Genomic DNA, 13,682 nt, shown 5'->3' on the forward strand with positions numbered 1-13,682 from the left:
CAAGATTCTTCTTCAGATAGGAAGAAATAAAGGCCTTCTTTGACAAACTAAAGGTGAAGGAGCTCACAAAAATTAGATCTCTCTGAAAAGAAATGTTGAAAGGAATTCTTTTATTTCATATCTAAATTGAAGAGAACATCCACAAAAAAACTGAACAAGGAAATAGAATTGTAAAACTAAGGGCAAAAAAGCAGTAGCAGATAATCAGACATCAATAATCACCCTAAATGTAAATGGACTTAATTCACCAATCAAAAGGAACTGAGTGGTTAGAATAGAAAACAAAATTCAACTTTCTGCTGTCTCCAAGAAATGCACTTGAGCACCAAAGATAGACAAAGACTCAGAGTGAAAGGACTGGAAAACAATCCAAGAAGCAAATATGACCCAAAGAAAGGCAGGAACAGTCATACTTATAGCTGATAAAATAGATTTCTAGCTTTAAAAAGGCAACAAGAGACAAGGATGAACACTGTATAATGACTCTTTTATCCACTGCAGCACTATTTACAATAGCCAAGCTACTGAAACAAGCGAGGTGCCCAAAGGCAGAGGATGTGGTATATACCCACAATGGAAAACTAGTCAGCTATATAAAACATAAATAAATAAACCCTAGCCATTTACTACAACATGGATGGGGCTGGAGGGGATTAGGCTAAGCAAAATAAGTCAGAAGGAGAAAGACAAATACTGGATGCTGTCACTTACTTGTGGAATATAGAGAAACAAAAAACAAACCAATGACAAATCCTAGAATTATGACTGTAGAATCAAGGCTACAAAGTGGGAGGGAGAGTCAGAGAGAAGAGAGCAAAGTGCAGAGGGGCACATGGACTGTGGTGGAAAACTATGGATGCCTTGGTGGTGAGTGTGGGTGTGATAACATAGACCTAAAAGGTGTGATCCTACACCACTCAATTATATACAGTGTTATAATCCAATATTATCTCAATAAAAAGAGGAGGGAGAGAAAAGAAAACCAAAAGAAAGAAAAAAATAGACATTCCTTTTCCTATTATTTCTGTGAGTGTTTTCCCAGTATCCCCTAATGGGTCATTTTGCAAAATTCTAGTATAAGCAGGGGATGTACATTGTTGCTATTGTGTATGTGTATGTGTATGTGTGTGTAATACATAATTTCACCCTGTGTAGGTTCATATCTCTACCATCACAGTCAAGAAACTGAACAGTAACAACCCAAAGATCCCTTAGGTTGCCCTATTATAACTCCTCCCTTTTACATCCACCATCATAGCTGGCAACAAGCAATTTAAATTCCACTTCTAAAATACTGTCATTTCAAAATTGTCATAAAATCAGAATCATACAGTATATAGTCTTTGGAGAATGACTTTTCTCACTTAGTATAATTCTCTAGAGATTCATCTAAGTTGATGCATGAACCAACAGTTCATTCCTTTCTATTGCTGAGTAGTTTTCCATGGCAAGGACATGCCAGTTTACTCATTCATCTGTTAAAGAACATCTGGGCAAATTTCAGCTGCTATAAACATTCATGTATAGGTCTTCATTTCTCTATGACAAATGCCCAGGAGTGCAATTGTAAGGTCATATGATAGTTGCATTTTCAGTTTTATAAGAAACAAATATTTTCCACAACACTGGCAAAATTTTATATTTCCACCAACAACATATGAATGATCCAATTTCCCCAAATCCTTGCCAACATTTTGTTTTGGTCATTTTGTTGGTATGTTGTGATATTCCTATTGTTACTGTGAGTGTGCAGTTGTGTAGAACTCAGTGACCCCTGAGAAGTTCAGTGCCACTGCTTTGAATCATACTTGAGGGTCCCAATATTTTGTCCACCATTGCTTTGCACCATTGATGTGACTATTAACACAGTGGAAATGAAAATTAATTTCTTATTATGGAAATGGCTTAATTGTGTAGTTTTTTATTGAGATGATGTTGAAAATCATTTTAATTGCATTACTTTTTATTGAGATACATTGGAATAAAATACCATATGCGATTCAGAGATATATGTTCACACTTCTTCAGATGTAATATATTACTACACCCCACCCACCAAGGCACCCACCAGAGTCTATTGGGTACCCTCCATTCTTAATTCCTCACTCTCACTTTCCCCTTCTGGTAACCTCAATTCTAAAGTCAGATTTCTATAGTTTATTTTGATTTGGTTTTTCTGTTCCTTTGTTTTTTCCCCTCTATATTCCACTTATGAGTGAAATCAGCCAGTATTTGTCTTTCTTCTAACTTATTCCACTCTCATTATCCCTTCCAGTTCCATCTATGTTGCCATGGTGGCAAGATTTCATCTTTTTTATAGATGAGTTGTATTTCACTATGTATATATAAAATACCTAATTAATCCATTCATCTATCTTTGGGCACTGAGTATTTTTTTCCCATAACTTGGCTATTATAAATAGTGCAATGAACACATAAATACTTAGATCGCTTCGAATTAAGTGTGTTTACATTCTTTGCATGAATACCTAGGAATGGAATTACTGGGTTACATGGTTTTTAACCTCACAGACTCCCCTGAAAACTCATGTCTTGTAGACCCAAAGACCCATAGATTCCTTAGACTACACTTTGGGAATCAGGGTACTACATCATATTGCATTGGTAGGTCAGGGGGGGGGAAGAGAAAAAAAAATGAAGATACAAAAAGCCCAAAAGAAACCAAAACAAACAAAAAATGTACTTGGGGGCAATTTTATTTTCATTCAATGCCTATAAAAATATTAAGAATTGCATTGTGTTGATGTTTGCTATATACCTCCTAATGATGTAAAAATTAATTAAAAGATATATTCAGAAGATCCAATTAACTGGAAAGTCCCCTAGCGACCTCAACATTATAATGAGAAACAAAATGACATATTCATGCAATGAATACTTCATGCCACAATATGAATGAATATCCCAAACATACTGCTAAGCAAAAGGAGTCTGATATAGGAAATATACTAAATTATTACCCTTTAATAAAGTTCTAAAATAGGCATAACTAATCAATGTTCTTAACAGTCAAGGCAGTATTAACTTGGGAGGAAAATGGCTAACTGGGACTATGAGGAGACTTTTGGCAAGCTGGGGTTAGCCTTTTCCTTGAAAGAAATTACATGATACATTTGACTTATGGAATTCATATGATTTTTCATTAGTTATACTTCAATAAAAAGTTTTAAGATAACTTTTTTAAAAAGTAAGCATTTTGGGCCACCCCGGTGGCACAGCGGTTGAGCGCTGGGTTGCGAAGCTGCCCGCAGCTTCTGCAGCGCCGGTTCGATCCCCGGCTGCTCCCTGGCCACCAGAGGAGGGTCCCACATGGCGCGCAAACCTCTCCTGCCGCCTGCTGCTCCCCTCAGCAGTGTGCTTTGGTCCTTCTGCCTGCTCTGCTCCCCGCTCTGGCTCTGGTGAATTCTCTCACCCTCCCACGCTTCTGACTGTACCCAGTGCTTGTATGAATAAATAAATAAATAAATAAATAAATAAATAAATAAATAAATAAATAAATAAATAAAATCTTTTAAAAAAAAAAAGTAAGCATTTTTCCAACTACATGCATTATTACATGTCTGATAAAGTTAACTGGCATGCACCTCAAGGAAACAGTATTAACATAAGGACCACAGCCTTGCCCTTCATGACAAAAGCATAGTATTGTTATATCAGAAAGAGGACCCAACAATTGCTACACGGGATCTTTCTCAGTCCATCCAATCTGTGAAGATGCAGTCAGCACAACAAAAGGTTCGGAACAGACTCACCATCCAGTAGGATCGTAATGGGGTCTCTCTGCTCGAAGCCTGATAACTAGTGCTGCCAGAAGGGCATTGAGTCTCATTCATGAGCCACTATTTCCTAACCTTAGACTTGCCTACTCTATCTCTGTTTCTTGCCTATTCACTTATTCTGTTTATCTCGTTATCTCATTTTGTGATACTTGTGTGGATCAAGTCACAATTTTCTATTCCCATGAGAAGGATTTAAGGTATTTGATCAGCCCCCTTAGACCAACAGACCCCTTGGGACCATCAATCCTTATTTCCTTAAATCTGTTTCTTTTTTTTCTCTTTTGGCTCCCATCTTCCAGTTCTAGCTCCATTACTCCCTACCGCATGATTCTCCAGTTAGGGTCTAAGGAGAAACTTGGGGGTTGAGCTTACATGGTGGGAAAGGGAGACTGGTCTGGGCAGAACAGGTACTTACAGGGTCTCTTCGGGCCTCATTATATTGCTTTAAATCCTCCAATATGCTTTTATTCAGCATGAGGGTGCTGATGAGATTTTCAACACCAGGTGTATCTGAGAGATTGGCTAATCTTATGTTAATGGACCTGCATAAGAAGAAAGGCATTTTTTAAGATTAAAGTAGTAAAATAAGTGTCCTCCCCCACCCACAATGGAGACAGAATTGTATAAAATAATATCTGGTAATTTGCATAACATCATGGTTTGGTTAATTACAAATATAACTTATTTCATTCTAGAAAACTATAAAACACATTATAAAGAAAAACACTAGGGTAAAAATTATCAATAAAGCCATTAACTAGAGAACACAGTTACACTTTAAGTGCATTTTATTTATTTATTTTTTTTTATAGAGACATGTTTTACTTATTTATTTGTTTGTTTGTTTGTTTATACATGCACTGGATACAGTCAGAAGCGCGGGAGGGTGAGAGAATTCACCAGAGCCAGAGTGGGGAGCAGAGCAGGCAGAAGGACTGAAGTACACTGCTGAGGGGAGCAGCGGGCGGCAGGAGAGGTCTGCGCGCCATGTGGGACCCTCCTCTGGTGGCCGGGGAGCAGCTGGGGATCGAACCGGCGCTGAAGAGGCCGTGGGCAGCTTCGCAACCCAGCGCTCAACCGCTGCGCCACCAGGGAGGCCCTAAGTGCATTTAATTTAAAATGTTTAGCACCACACTTGATTAAACATTTACTTCATGAAGACAAATTCTCCAAAAATGTTTAATATGTTCCCCCAAATTAAGAAATTACATTGAACCCAGGATGATTCTCTGAGCCTTAAAATTCTTGGCAGTTTTCTCTTTGATTGTGTGTTTTTATGTGAAGTTGAGTAAGACAATGGAACATGTGCAGGGGCCTAGAGCCGTGGCTGACTTGGGGACCAACACATCTCCCAATGTTGGCCCATGATGGTTTCTCTCTCTCTCACCTGCTCTCTGCTGCTGACACTTTGTGCCCTGCCTAGTCCAGCAACTGCTGTTGCTCTCTTTCAGGGTTAACAACAACATTGTATCTGTGGAGGAGCTCCCAACATTAGACCATCATACTCCAATGTCACTGGGATCCTGGAAATGGGCATGGAATGGGTAAGGGGTCAGGCATCTGGCCCATGAGTCTAGTCAGAGAAAGGTTATGGTCCTTCCAAGGGGTGCCACAGTCTATTTGACTGGCATCTTAGTATGGACCCCTTGTCCACCCAGTATCCAGGTATTTAGTACATCCTTTGCTTAGGTTGCAAGTCATTGGAGGATGCCTGATTGGATGGGTTGGAATGGTAGGCCCGTAAGAAGGGAAGATTACTTTAATATCCCAGGGCAGAGTTCTATATTTTCATGTTGCAATGGGTCCAGGACAGTATGCAGTTGGCCTTGTACTGAACACTCTCCAGTCATTAGGGTTTTATTACTAAATAGGACAGTGTTATTCCTCCTAATATTATTAATAAAGTAAAATGTTCAAATTGTTAATTATCAATTGTAGTGAACATCTATATGCTTAACTTTTAAGTTTTAAAGCATTAAATTTTAAATCCTTTATACTATGAACAAAGAGGCATATTTACAAAGAATACTCTATTCACAATCAATTGATGAGAAAATTATCAATTAATATCACCTTAATATAATTTGTCAGAAATTATTAAGTGAAGGTTAAGAAATTGGTACTGCTATAGCCTCCTGAGACCAAAATCTATTTCAGAATGATTAAATATATAAATGTTTAAACAATACTGCAAATGTTTACTATGAAAACATACAAGTGGACTAAGAACATATGTCCACACAAACCTTACACATGAATGTTCACAGCAGCATTATTTATAATAGCCCAAAAGGCAGAATATCCATCAACTTCTGAATGAATAAACAAAAGGTGGCCTATCCAGACAATAGAACATTATTCCACCATGAAAAATAATGCCTACACATGGAGGGATCTTGAAAACACACTAAGTGGAAGAAGTCACATACAAGAGGGTACATATTATAAAATTCCATTTATATGAAATGTCCAGAATAGGAAAATTTAGAGGCAGAAAGTAGGTTAGCAACTGCCAGGGACTGGGGGAGGAGGGTATGAGGAAACAGGAAAGCAGGAGTGACTGCTTAATAGCTAGAGGATATCCTTTAGGGTGATGAAAATGCTTTGGACCCAGATAGCAGTGATGGCTGCACAGCACTGTAAATGTCCTAAAAATCAGTTAATTATATACTTTAAGTTGAATCATATGAATTGCAACTCAACAAAGCTGATACCAAATTTATATATACATAAATAAGAAATAAATCCCAAAGGAAACTGAAAGGAAAAGGCCAGGGGAATGGAACTAAGAGTTAAAAAAAAAGCTGGTATAGCTATATAAATATCAGATAAATTAGACCTTCAAACAAAAAACATACTGATGGAATAAGATCTTTCAAAATAAAAATAAAATGTCTCTAGAAAGAAAAACATCAAATCTTTAGGAATCTAACAATATAGCTTCAGAATATTGAAGTAAAATTCACAGAATTATGAGAATTTGAATAACTCATCATCATACTGATAGAATTTAATATACCTCTCAGAAGCTGATATCAGACAAAAGATTTAGAATACTGTTGAAGATTTAGATAAGCTTAATATAAAGGCTCTTGCATCTCCCAAATGGAAAAAAGGGCCATCTAATAATTATCTCAACCTTATCTTCCCAAAGTCCTCCACCAGCTGTCTTTCCCATCTTAGTTAATGGAAGGATTCATGTTTCCAGTAGTTAAGGTCCAAACCCTTGGTTTCATTTTGGCTCCTTCCCAGATGCCTCACTTCCAGCCCATCAGGTTGGCTCTCTCTTCAAATGCAATCAGAATCCAGCCACTTTTCACAACCTCCAGTGCTGGCCCTGCCCCCACCACTGTTGCCTGGGTTGCTGCAGCAGCATCTTAATGTGTTTCCATGCTTAATGCCCTTGTCCCTGACAATCCATCCTCAACAAAGCAGCTAGACTGATGCTTATAAAATGCTAAGTCAGATAGTATGACTCTTCTAAAACCCTAGTGATTCAGGGATTCTTAACCTCTTTTATGCCAAAGACTCCTCTCAGAATAATGTATTTAAATATATAAACAATATATAATATATAAACACATATAAACTCACTAAATAATATGATTCTGCTGTGGTCTGATAATTTCCATAATTTTGTTACATAGATAAGCATAAATCTTGAGGAATATTTCTAGGTATCTATGAATCTGTAATGGGATAGGAAAATTCCATTTGTTTTCAATTAAAAGAAAGTTACAGTTATTACTAATACTATCATGGTTTGTTGCCCACTTTTACAATGGAAGGAAATGGACACTTTTGGTTAAAGCTTAATAAATAAAGATGCCATTTACTGCCTGATTTCTGCTTATTGACCAAGGTTGAAAACTCCAGCTATGATTCCCAACTCCAAGTAAAATCCTAGGTCTCAGAGTGGCTGGGAGCACCAATAAGACCACAGCCTTCTTCCCCTGGCCTTTCTGGGATGGCTCCACACTCAGAATCATCTCCTAATAGTCTGCTTCTTGCTTTCTCTGCCTCCCCCATCAACAGGACTCCCTCATTGGGGGTTCTTACTTAGAATTCTGCCTCCCCTCACCTCAAATATATAAGCCTGTTCCCTCACCTCATCAGCAAGCTCTAACTTTACCAAGCCTTCACTAGGCCTCAACCCCCTATTAAAAATCTGGAAGCCCTGACACTCCCATCTCTATTCCCTGTTCTGTTGTCCTCCATAGCATTTTCTACATTCTATTTATTTTATTCATTGCTTGTCCCCTTCTACTAAAATAAATCTTCACGAGGATAACAATTATGGCCTATTTGCTCACTGCTGCATCCCCATGGCTAGTGAAATGCCTGGCATGTAATAGGTGCTTGATAAATGTGTAAATGAATGGGATAGCCAGAATTTCCTCCATGTGTCTATATATGACAAATACTACAATTGAGTTAAGAGTATGGTGGGGTCCAGGAGAGTGAGAGAGCATGTAACTTCTTTTTGCCTGTCTCTACTGTACTGTTTTGCTTTCTGGGATGAAAACTTCCTTCTAACAAAGTTGGCAGCTCAGACCACATGTGGACTTTTCCTAGTCCATGGCAGTGCCCAGTAAATTCAAAGGGATATGGGTCTGTTTTACTGTGAAGTATCACAAAAACACAAATACCATTTCACCATTTTGCTCATGGAAATCTATGGTTGATTATGGGACTAAACCATATTTTATTATATTGTGATGCACATATCTCTGCTATTTATATTTGCCAAAAAACAACACTTAGCATCTTTCATTTGTTTCTAGATTTTCAGGGAAATCAATGGGCAGTAGCAATGTGTACCCCTACTCTAAAGCTCAGCTGTCCAGTACAGGAGCTGTGAGCCACATAAGGTTACTGAGCACTTGGTAAGAGGCTCCGAATTGAGACATGGATGTCTGCAAAATACCCATTAAATTCTGAAGCCCTGGTGCAAAAAAAGAATATTAAATATCTCATTCATACTTTTTTATATTGATCATGTATTGAAACAATACTATTTTATATAGAAGGGGTTAACTAATAAATATTACAATTAATTTCACCTCCTTTTTAACCTTTTAATTAATGGTGGCAATTAGAAAATTTTAAACTACATCTGTGGCTCACTCTCTATTTCTGTTCTATATTGCCTGGTTTTTCCTGGGAGTGTTACTTTTTAGTTGGTTTTTTGCCCAGCTTAAAAAGCAGAATGTAGGGCCTCCCCGGTGGCGCAGCGGTTGGGCGCTGGATTGCGAAGCTGCCTGCAACCTCGGCAGCGCTAGTTCGATCCCCGGCTGCTCCCCGGCCACCGGAGGAGGGTCCCACTGGTGCACAGACCTCTCCTGCTGCCCACTGCTCCCCTCAGCAGTGTACTTCGGCCCTTCTGCCTGCTCTGCTCCCCGCTCTGGCTCTGGTGAATTCTCTCACCCTCCCGTGCTTCTGACTGTACCCAGTGCTTGCATGAATAAACAAATAAATAAATAAATACATACATACATACATACATAAATAAATAAATAAATCTTTAAAAAAAAAGCAGAATGCAGTTTTCTCCACAGGTGACCTTTTCTACAGATTCTGAGGCAAGTGGTCAGGGTGTACATACATGGCTGCTTACACACTGGGTGTGAGGAACAGCAGCCTATTTGTTTTCCTTTAACTGGAATGAAATGATGGAGACCTGTGCCCAGCTAAAGGGAAATACAAACGTGGCAACAGGTGATTGTCCTAATTGCTTTTATATCGAAATTGATAGGAATAGCTAGAAAAGCATAAAAAATGAATAAGCATAAGAAATAGATTCTCAATTAAAATGTATTATTTAGAAATCAGTTATTAAAGTGACTTTATTAAGACTGATTCATTCATCAAGTCAGAAATGTTTATTTGTGATTAGGTGTTTTAGGTATTGGGGATTCATCAGGGAACAAGATAGTTTACAATTCCTGTCATTACAGAACTGGCCTTTTATTTACTCCAGAACCATATTTGAGAAATAATTCTGAAGTTAATTCATCATTTACATTTTTAAATGATATATATTAGGTTAGGAAAGAACTGGGAGTTATAAGACTCAGGTTTTAGCTATAAAAAGTTCCTTGAAAAATAAAATGAGGGCCTCCCTGATGGCGCAGGCAGTTCAGCGCAGCACTGTGAAGCTGTCCACAGCCTCTGCAGTGCTGGTTCAATCCCCGCCGGCCATGGAGATACCCACATGGCGAGCAGACCTCTCCTGTCTCTCCCGCTGCTCCCCTCAGCAGTGTATTTCAGTCAGTCTGCCTGTTCTGTTCCCCACTCTGTCTCTCACCCCCCGCAACTCTGGCCTGTACCCCAGTTCTTGTATAGATATATAAATCTTTAAAAAAAGAAAAAAGAAAAGAAAAAGGAAATGACTTCAAAACAATGTTGTAAGGATGCCTAGTGTTTTATTCTTAATATGTGTGCTTCTTAAAATGAAATTTCCTTAAAATATATATGGATATTATATACACATGCACACACCAAACAGAGATAGTATTTATTGGCAAATTATCAAGCTGTTATCTTCATTTCTTGCCATATTTTCAGATAAATCAAAAAAGATTAATATTCCTTGAAGGTCTACAAAATGATACCAAGACCTCCTATGGAATGAACTTTTTGTGTTAAGTGCATATCAAAGATTGCAAAGTTCATTTTGATGTTTATGTATCAGAATTAGGTCTGGCACAATTGCAGAAGATGGTAGACTCACTGGATGTATCTAAATGGCCCTACTTTTACTGTTCTACAGGTTTCAAATAAGACATTTCTAATCTTTATTCTTTTGTTATTACCTCTATGGCTGGTCCCTTCCTTCTGTCCCATGGCATATAACCAGGAAGGAGAATACCCCCACCTCCCTCTACCTGTTCTGTGTGTTACCCTGCCTGGCCTTCTAAGGGGAGCATGTTTACTCAGTAACCAGAATGGGTTAGCTGTTCTTTTTTCAAGGGTTCAGGCCTGGTTCTAAAGTCACGTTGAATGAGAGAAGGAGATGTAGCTGTAGTTTTCCTTATTTTTTTTTGAGATTTATTTTTATTTATACAAGAGCTAGGGTACAGACCAGAGTCGTGGGAGGGTGAGGGGATTCACCAGAGGCAGAGAGGGGAGCAGAACAGACAGATGGACCGAAAGCACTGCTGGGGGGAGCAGCAGGTGAGGCTGGAGAGGTCTGCCTCGCCATGTGGGATTCTCCCTGGCAGACCGGGAATCGAACCCACGCTGCAGAGGCTGCCGACAGCTTCACAAACAGCGCTGCCCTCAACCCACTGCGCCACTGGGGAGGCCCAGTTTTCCTTACTGATGCACATGGCTTGCTCCATCCAGATCACCTGCTGTAGGGTTCTTTTGCTTCCAAAAACCTTTCCCATTGTCCTTTACATCCCCAGGTCATCTCTCTGTCTTATACTTTCTATCTCTGATTTATTTGAATGCCCAAACCTCTGATTCCGAAGGAATTATCATGTCTCCAGGAAGTAATAATGCCCACTGGTCCCTATTTGAGTCTTAAATGTTTGGCAGCCTTGCTTACCTGCTTCACAATACGTTTTTCACCTTTTTCCCTTTTTGGTGGACTCTCGCCTCAAATATCAGAATTTATGTATTTAATCAGACTGCATGCATCATGAAATAGAAAATTATATATAAAGGTACACAGAAAATGATTTCATAGTTAATTTTTCAACCACAAATTGAATGTTTTAGACATAGTGTATGTGTTAAGTAACTCAGTCTTGCAGATATAGGTCAATTTTTTGATGCCAATAAATGAAATAAAATGATGGGGGAAAAGAAAAGCAATTTGAGCATTCCTGAATTCCAAAAGAGTGATCTAGATAACAGAAACATGACACAACTCTACAGTCATCATTATTTCAGTTTAAAATGAAACCCAATACAAAACAAATCAAAAACCAGAAAATAAAGTTTTATATTGAATATTATTCAGGAAGGCTGATAAAAAGCAACAGAAGGACAGATATCACTAAAGCACTCTCAATCATGAAATGGGCCTGAAGCAGGTATAAGGTGAGGTGCTAGAAAAAACGACAACCAGGCATGAGTGAGTCACCCACAGAAAAGCAAATAAAAAAAAAAAACATTGCAGGGTGGAATCATTTAAAGGCCAACTACCTTAGGGCATTTTTATTTACTGAACAAAGTTGGCAATTGGTGGTATGATTTAACTTAGCAGTAAATATTTATTCATAGGAAATAATTTCCAGTCCAACAAATATTAGTTGGATAAATAAGTTTGAAACATATTCCCTCAAATTAAAAAGTGCAAATTTCAGAAAAGCATAGTTTGTAAGGGCAGGAAGATGAAATGAGTGATCAGTTCACCCAAATGTGTCCTCCATTCATGAATAAAATGAGGACAGAAAAGTCAGTGGGAAGATTAAGATTTGGCAGGCAGGAGAAAAAGGGAAAAGAATCCTTTTTACTATATTCTAAATTCATATTTAAGTTTGGAAACATCCTACAAGTTACTGCATGAAGTAAAAAATGTTTAAAAGAATTGAGTTTATACACATTTTAAGTGAAGGTTAACATAGATATTAGAAATGTTCTCAAAGACCAGCTTCATAAATGAAATAAGAGGGAATCTAGCATGGACTCTGTTGACAGAAGAGGCAAACATCACTAAAAATTGAATGAATGATTTGCCGCCCTGCTCAGCAGCATGGCCAGAGGGCAGATGACAGACACAAATATAATTTCCCATGGGAAGGAGAACAAGATTGGGTGAGAGACCAGAACATGAGGTCATGAAATTTAAAGTAACCAAACTTAAGAGCAAGAACAATACCTCCCAAATGTCAAGAGAAGTGAGGCAAAAAATGGAAGAGTATGATATATATTAAAACTATAGTGTAGGGCCTCCCCGGTGGCGCAGCGGTTGAGCGCTGGGTTGCGAAGCTGCCTGCAGCCTCTGCAGCCAGTTCGATCCCCGGCTGCTCCCCGGCCACCGGAGGAGGGTCCCATATGGCGAGCAGACCTCTCCTGCCGCCCGCTGATCCCCTCAGCAGTGTACTTCGGTCCTTCTGCCTGCTCTGCTCCCCGCTCTGGCTCTGGTGAATTCTCTCACCCTCCCGTGCTTCTGACTGTACCCAGTGCATGTATAAACCAAACAAACAAACAAATAATAAATAAATAAATAAATAAGACATGCCTCTAGAAAATTTAAAAAAAAAAAAAAAACTATAGTGTAAAAACAGCAGGTATTGAGAAGACCCGCATCCTTATTGTGCCCACATGGTTCATTTCTTTACTTCCTTGCCCAAGAGGCCTTCCTTTCACACACCCAAGTCCCCACCATTTATCACCTCATCACTTCAAGTTTATACATTTTTTTATTTATGTCCTCCTCTAACTTGAATGCAGGTCCCATCAAGGAAAGAATTTTTGTCTATTTAGGTCACTTTTGTTTCCCCAGGCATACAGCGTGCAGTCATTACTATACTGGATGATTGAGGAATATTTGCTGGGACCGCTGAGAAAGAGAGAATGCCTTTAACCAGTCGTCTCTGCTCTGTAGCCCAGAATGCAGCAGCCATTTTGCCAATGTGATGGAAGTCAACTTCAGGATATGGCTGACCCCAAGGAAAGCAGAGGGGGAAACAGAATGAAACTAATAGCCTGGAAGAATCAAACCCTAAAGCCCTGTGTATCACCTGACCAATATGTGAGTCTATAATGCCGTATGGTTCAAGCCATTTTGATTTGAGTTTTCTTTTATTTACAACTGAAAACATTTTCACAGACAACCTGAATTTTGAAATTTAAAAAGATGGTTTTAGAAAATCATAAGTTAAGGTGAAAGGTATCTGAAAAGGGAGGAATTAGAAACAGATAAGAGAA

The 13,682-nt window shown here is 38.7% G+C and overlaps 1 protein-coding gene across 4 annotated transcripts in view; it reads right to left on the minus strand.

Annotated features, from left to right (window-relative positions):
- CFAP61 (cilia and flagella associated protein 61) overlaps positions 1–13,682 on the minus strand; it is a 278,265-nt gene that overhangs the window by 169,393 nt on the left and 95,190 nt on the right. For all 4 annotated transcript variants that reach the window (XM_054695984.1, XM_054695993.1, XM_037493943.2 and 1 more), the window contains exon 14: positions 4,216–4,342. In XM_054695984.1, coding sequence (XP_054551959.1) covers positions 4,216–4,342 — 127 coding nt within the window. The remainder of the gene's footprint in view (positions 1–4,215; positions 4,343–13,682) is intronic.

Source organism: Talpa occidentalis, unplaced genomic scaffold (assembly GCF_014898055.3).
Source record: "Talpa occidentalis isolate TD23 unplaced genomic scaffold, MPIMG_talOcc4v2.1 talOcc4.10, whole genome shotgun sequence".
NCBI classification, from domain to species: Eukaryota; Metazoa; Chordata; class Mammalia; order Eulipotyphla; family Talpidae; genus Talpa; species Talpa occidentalis.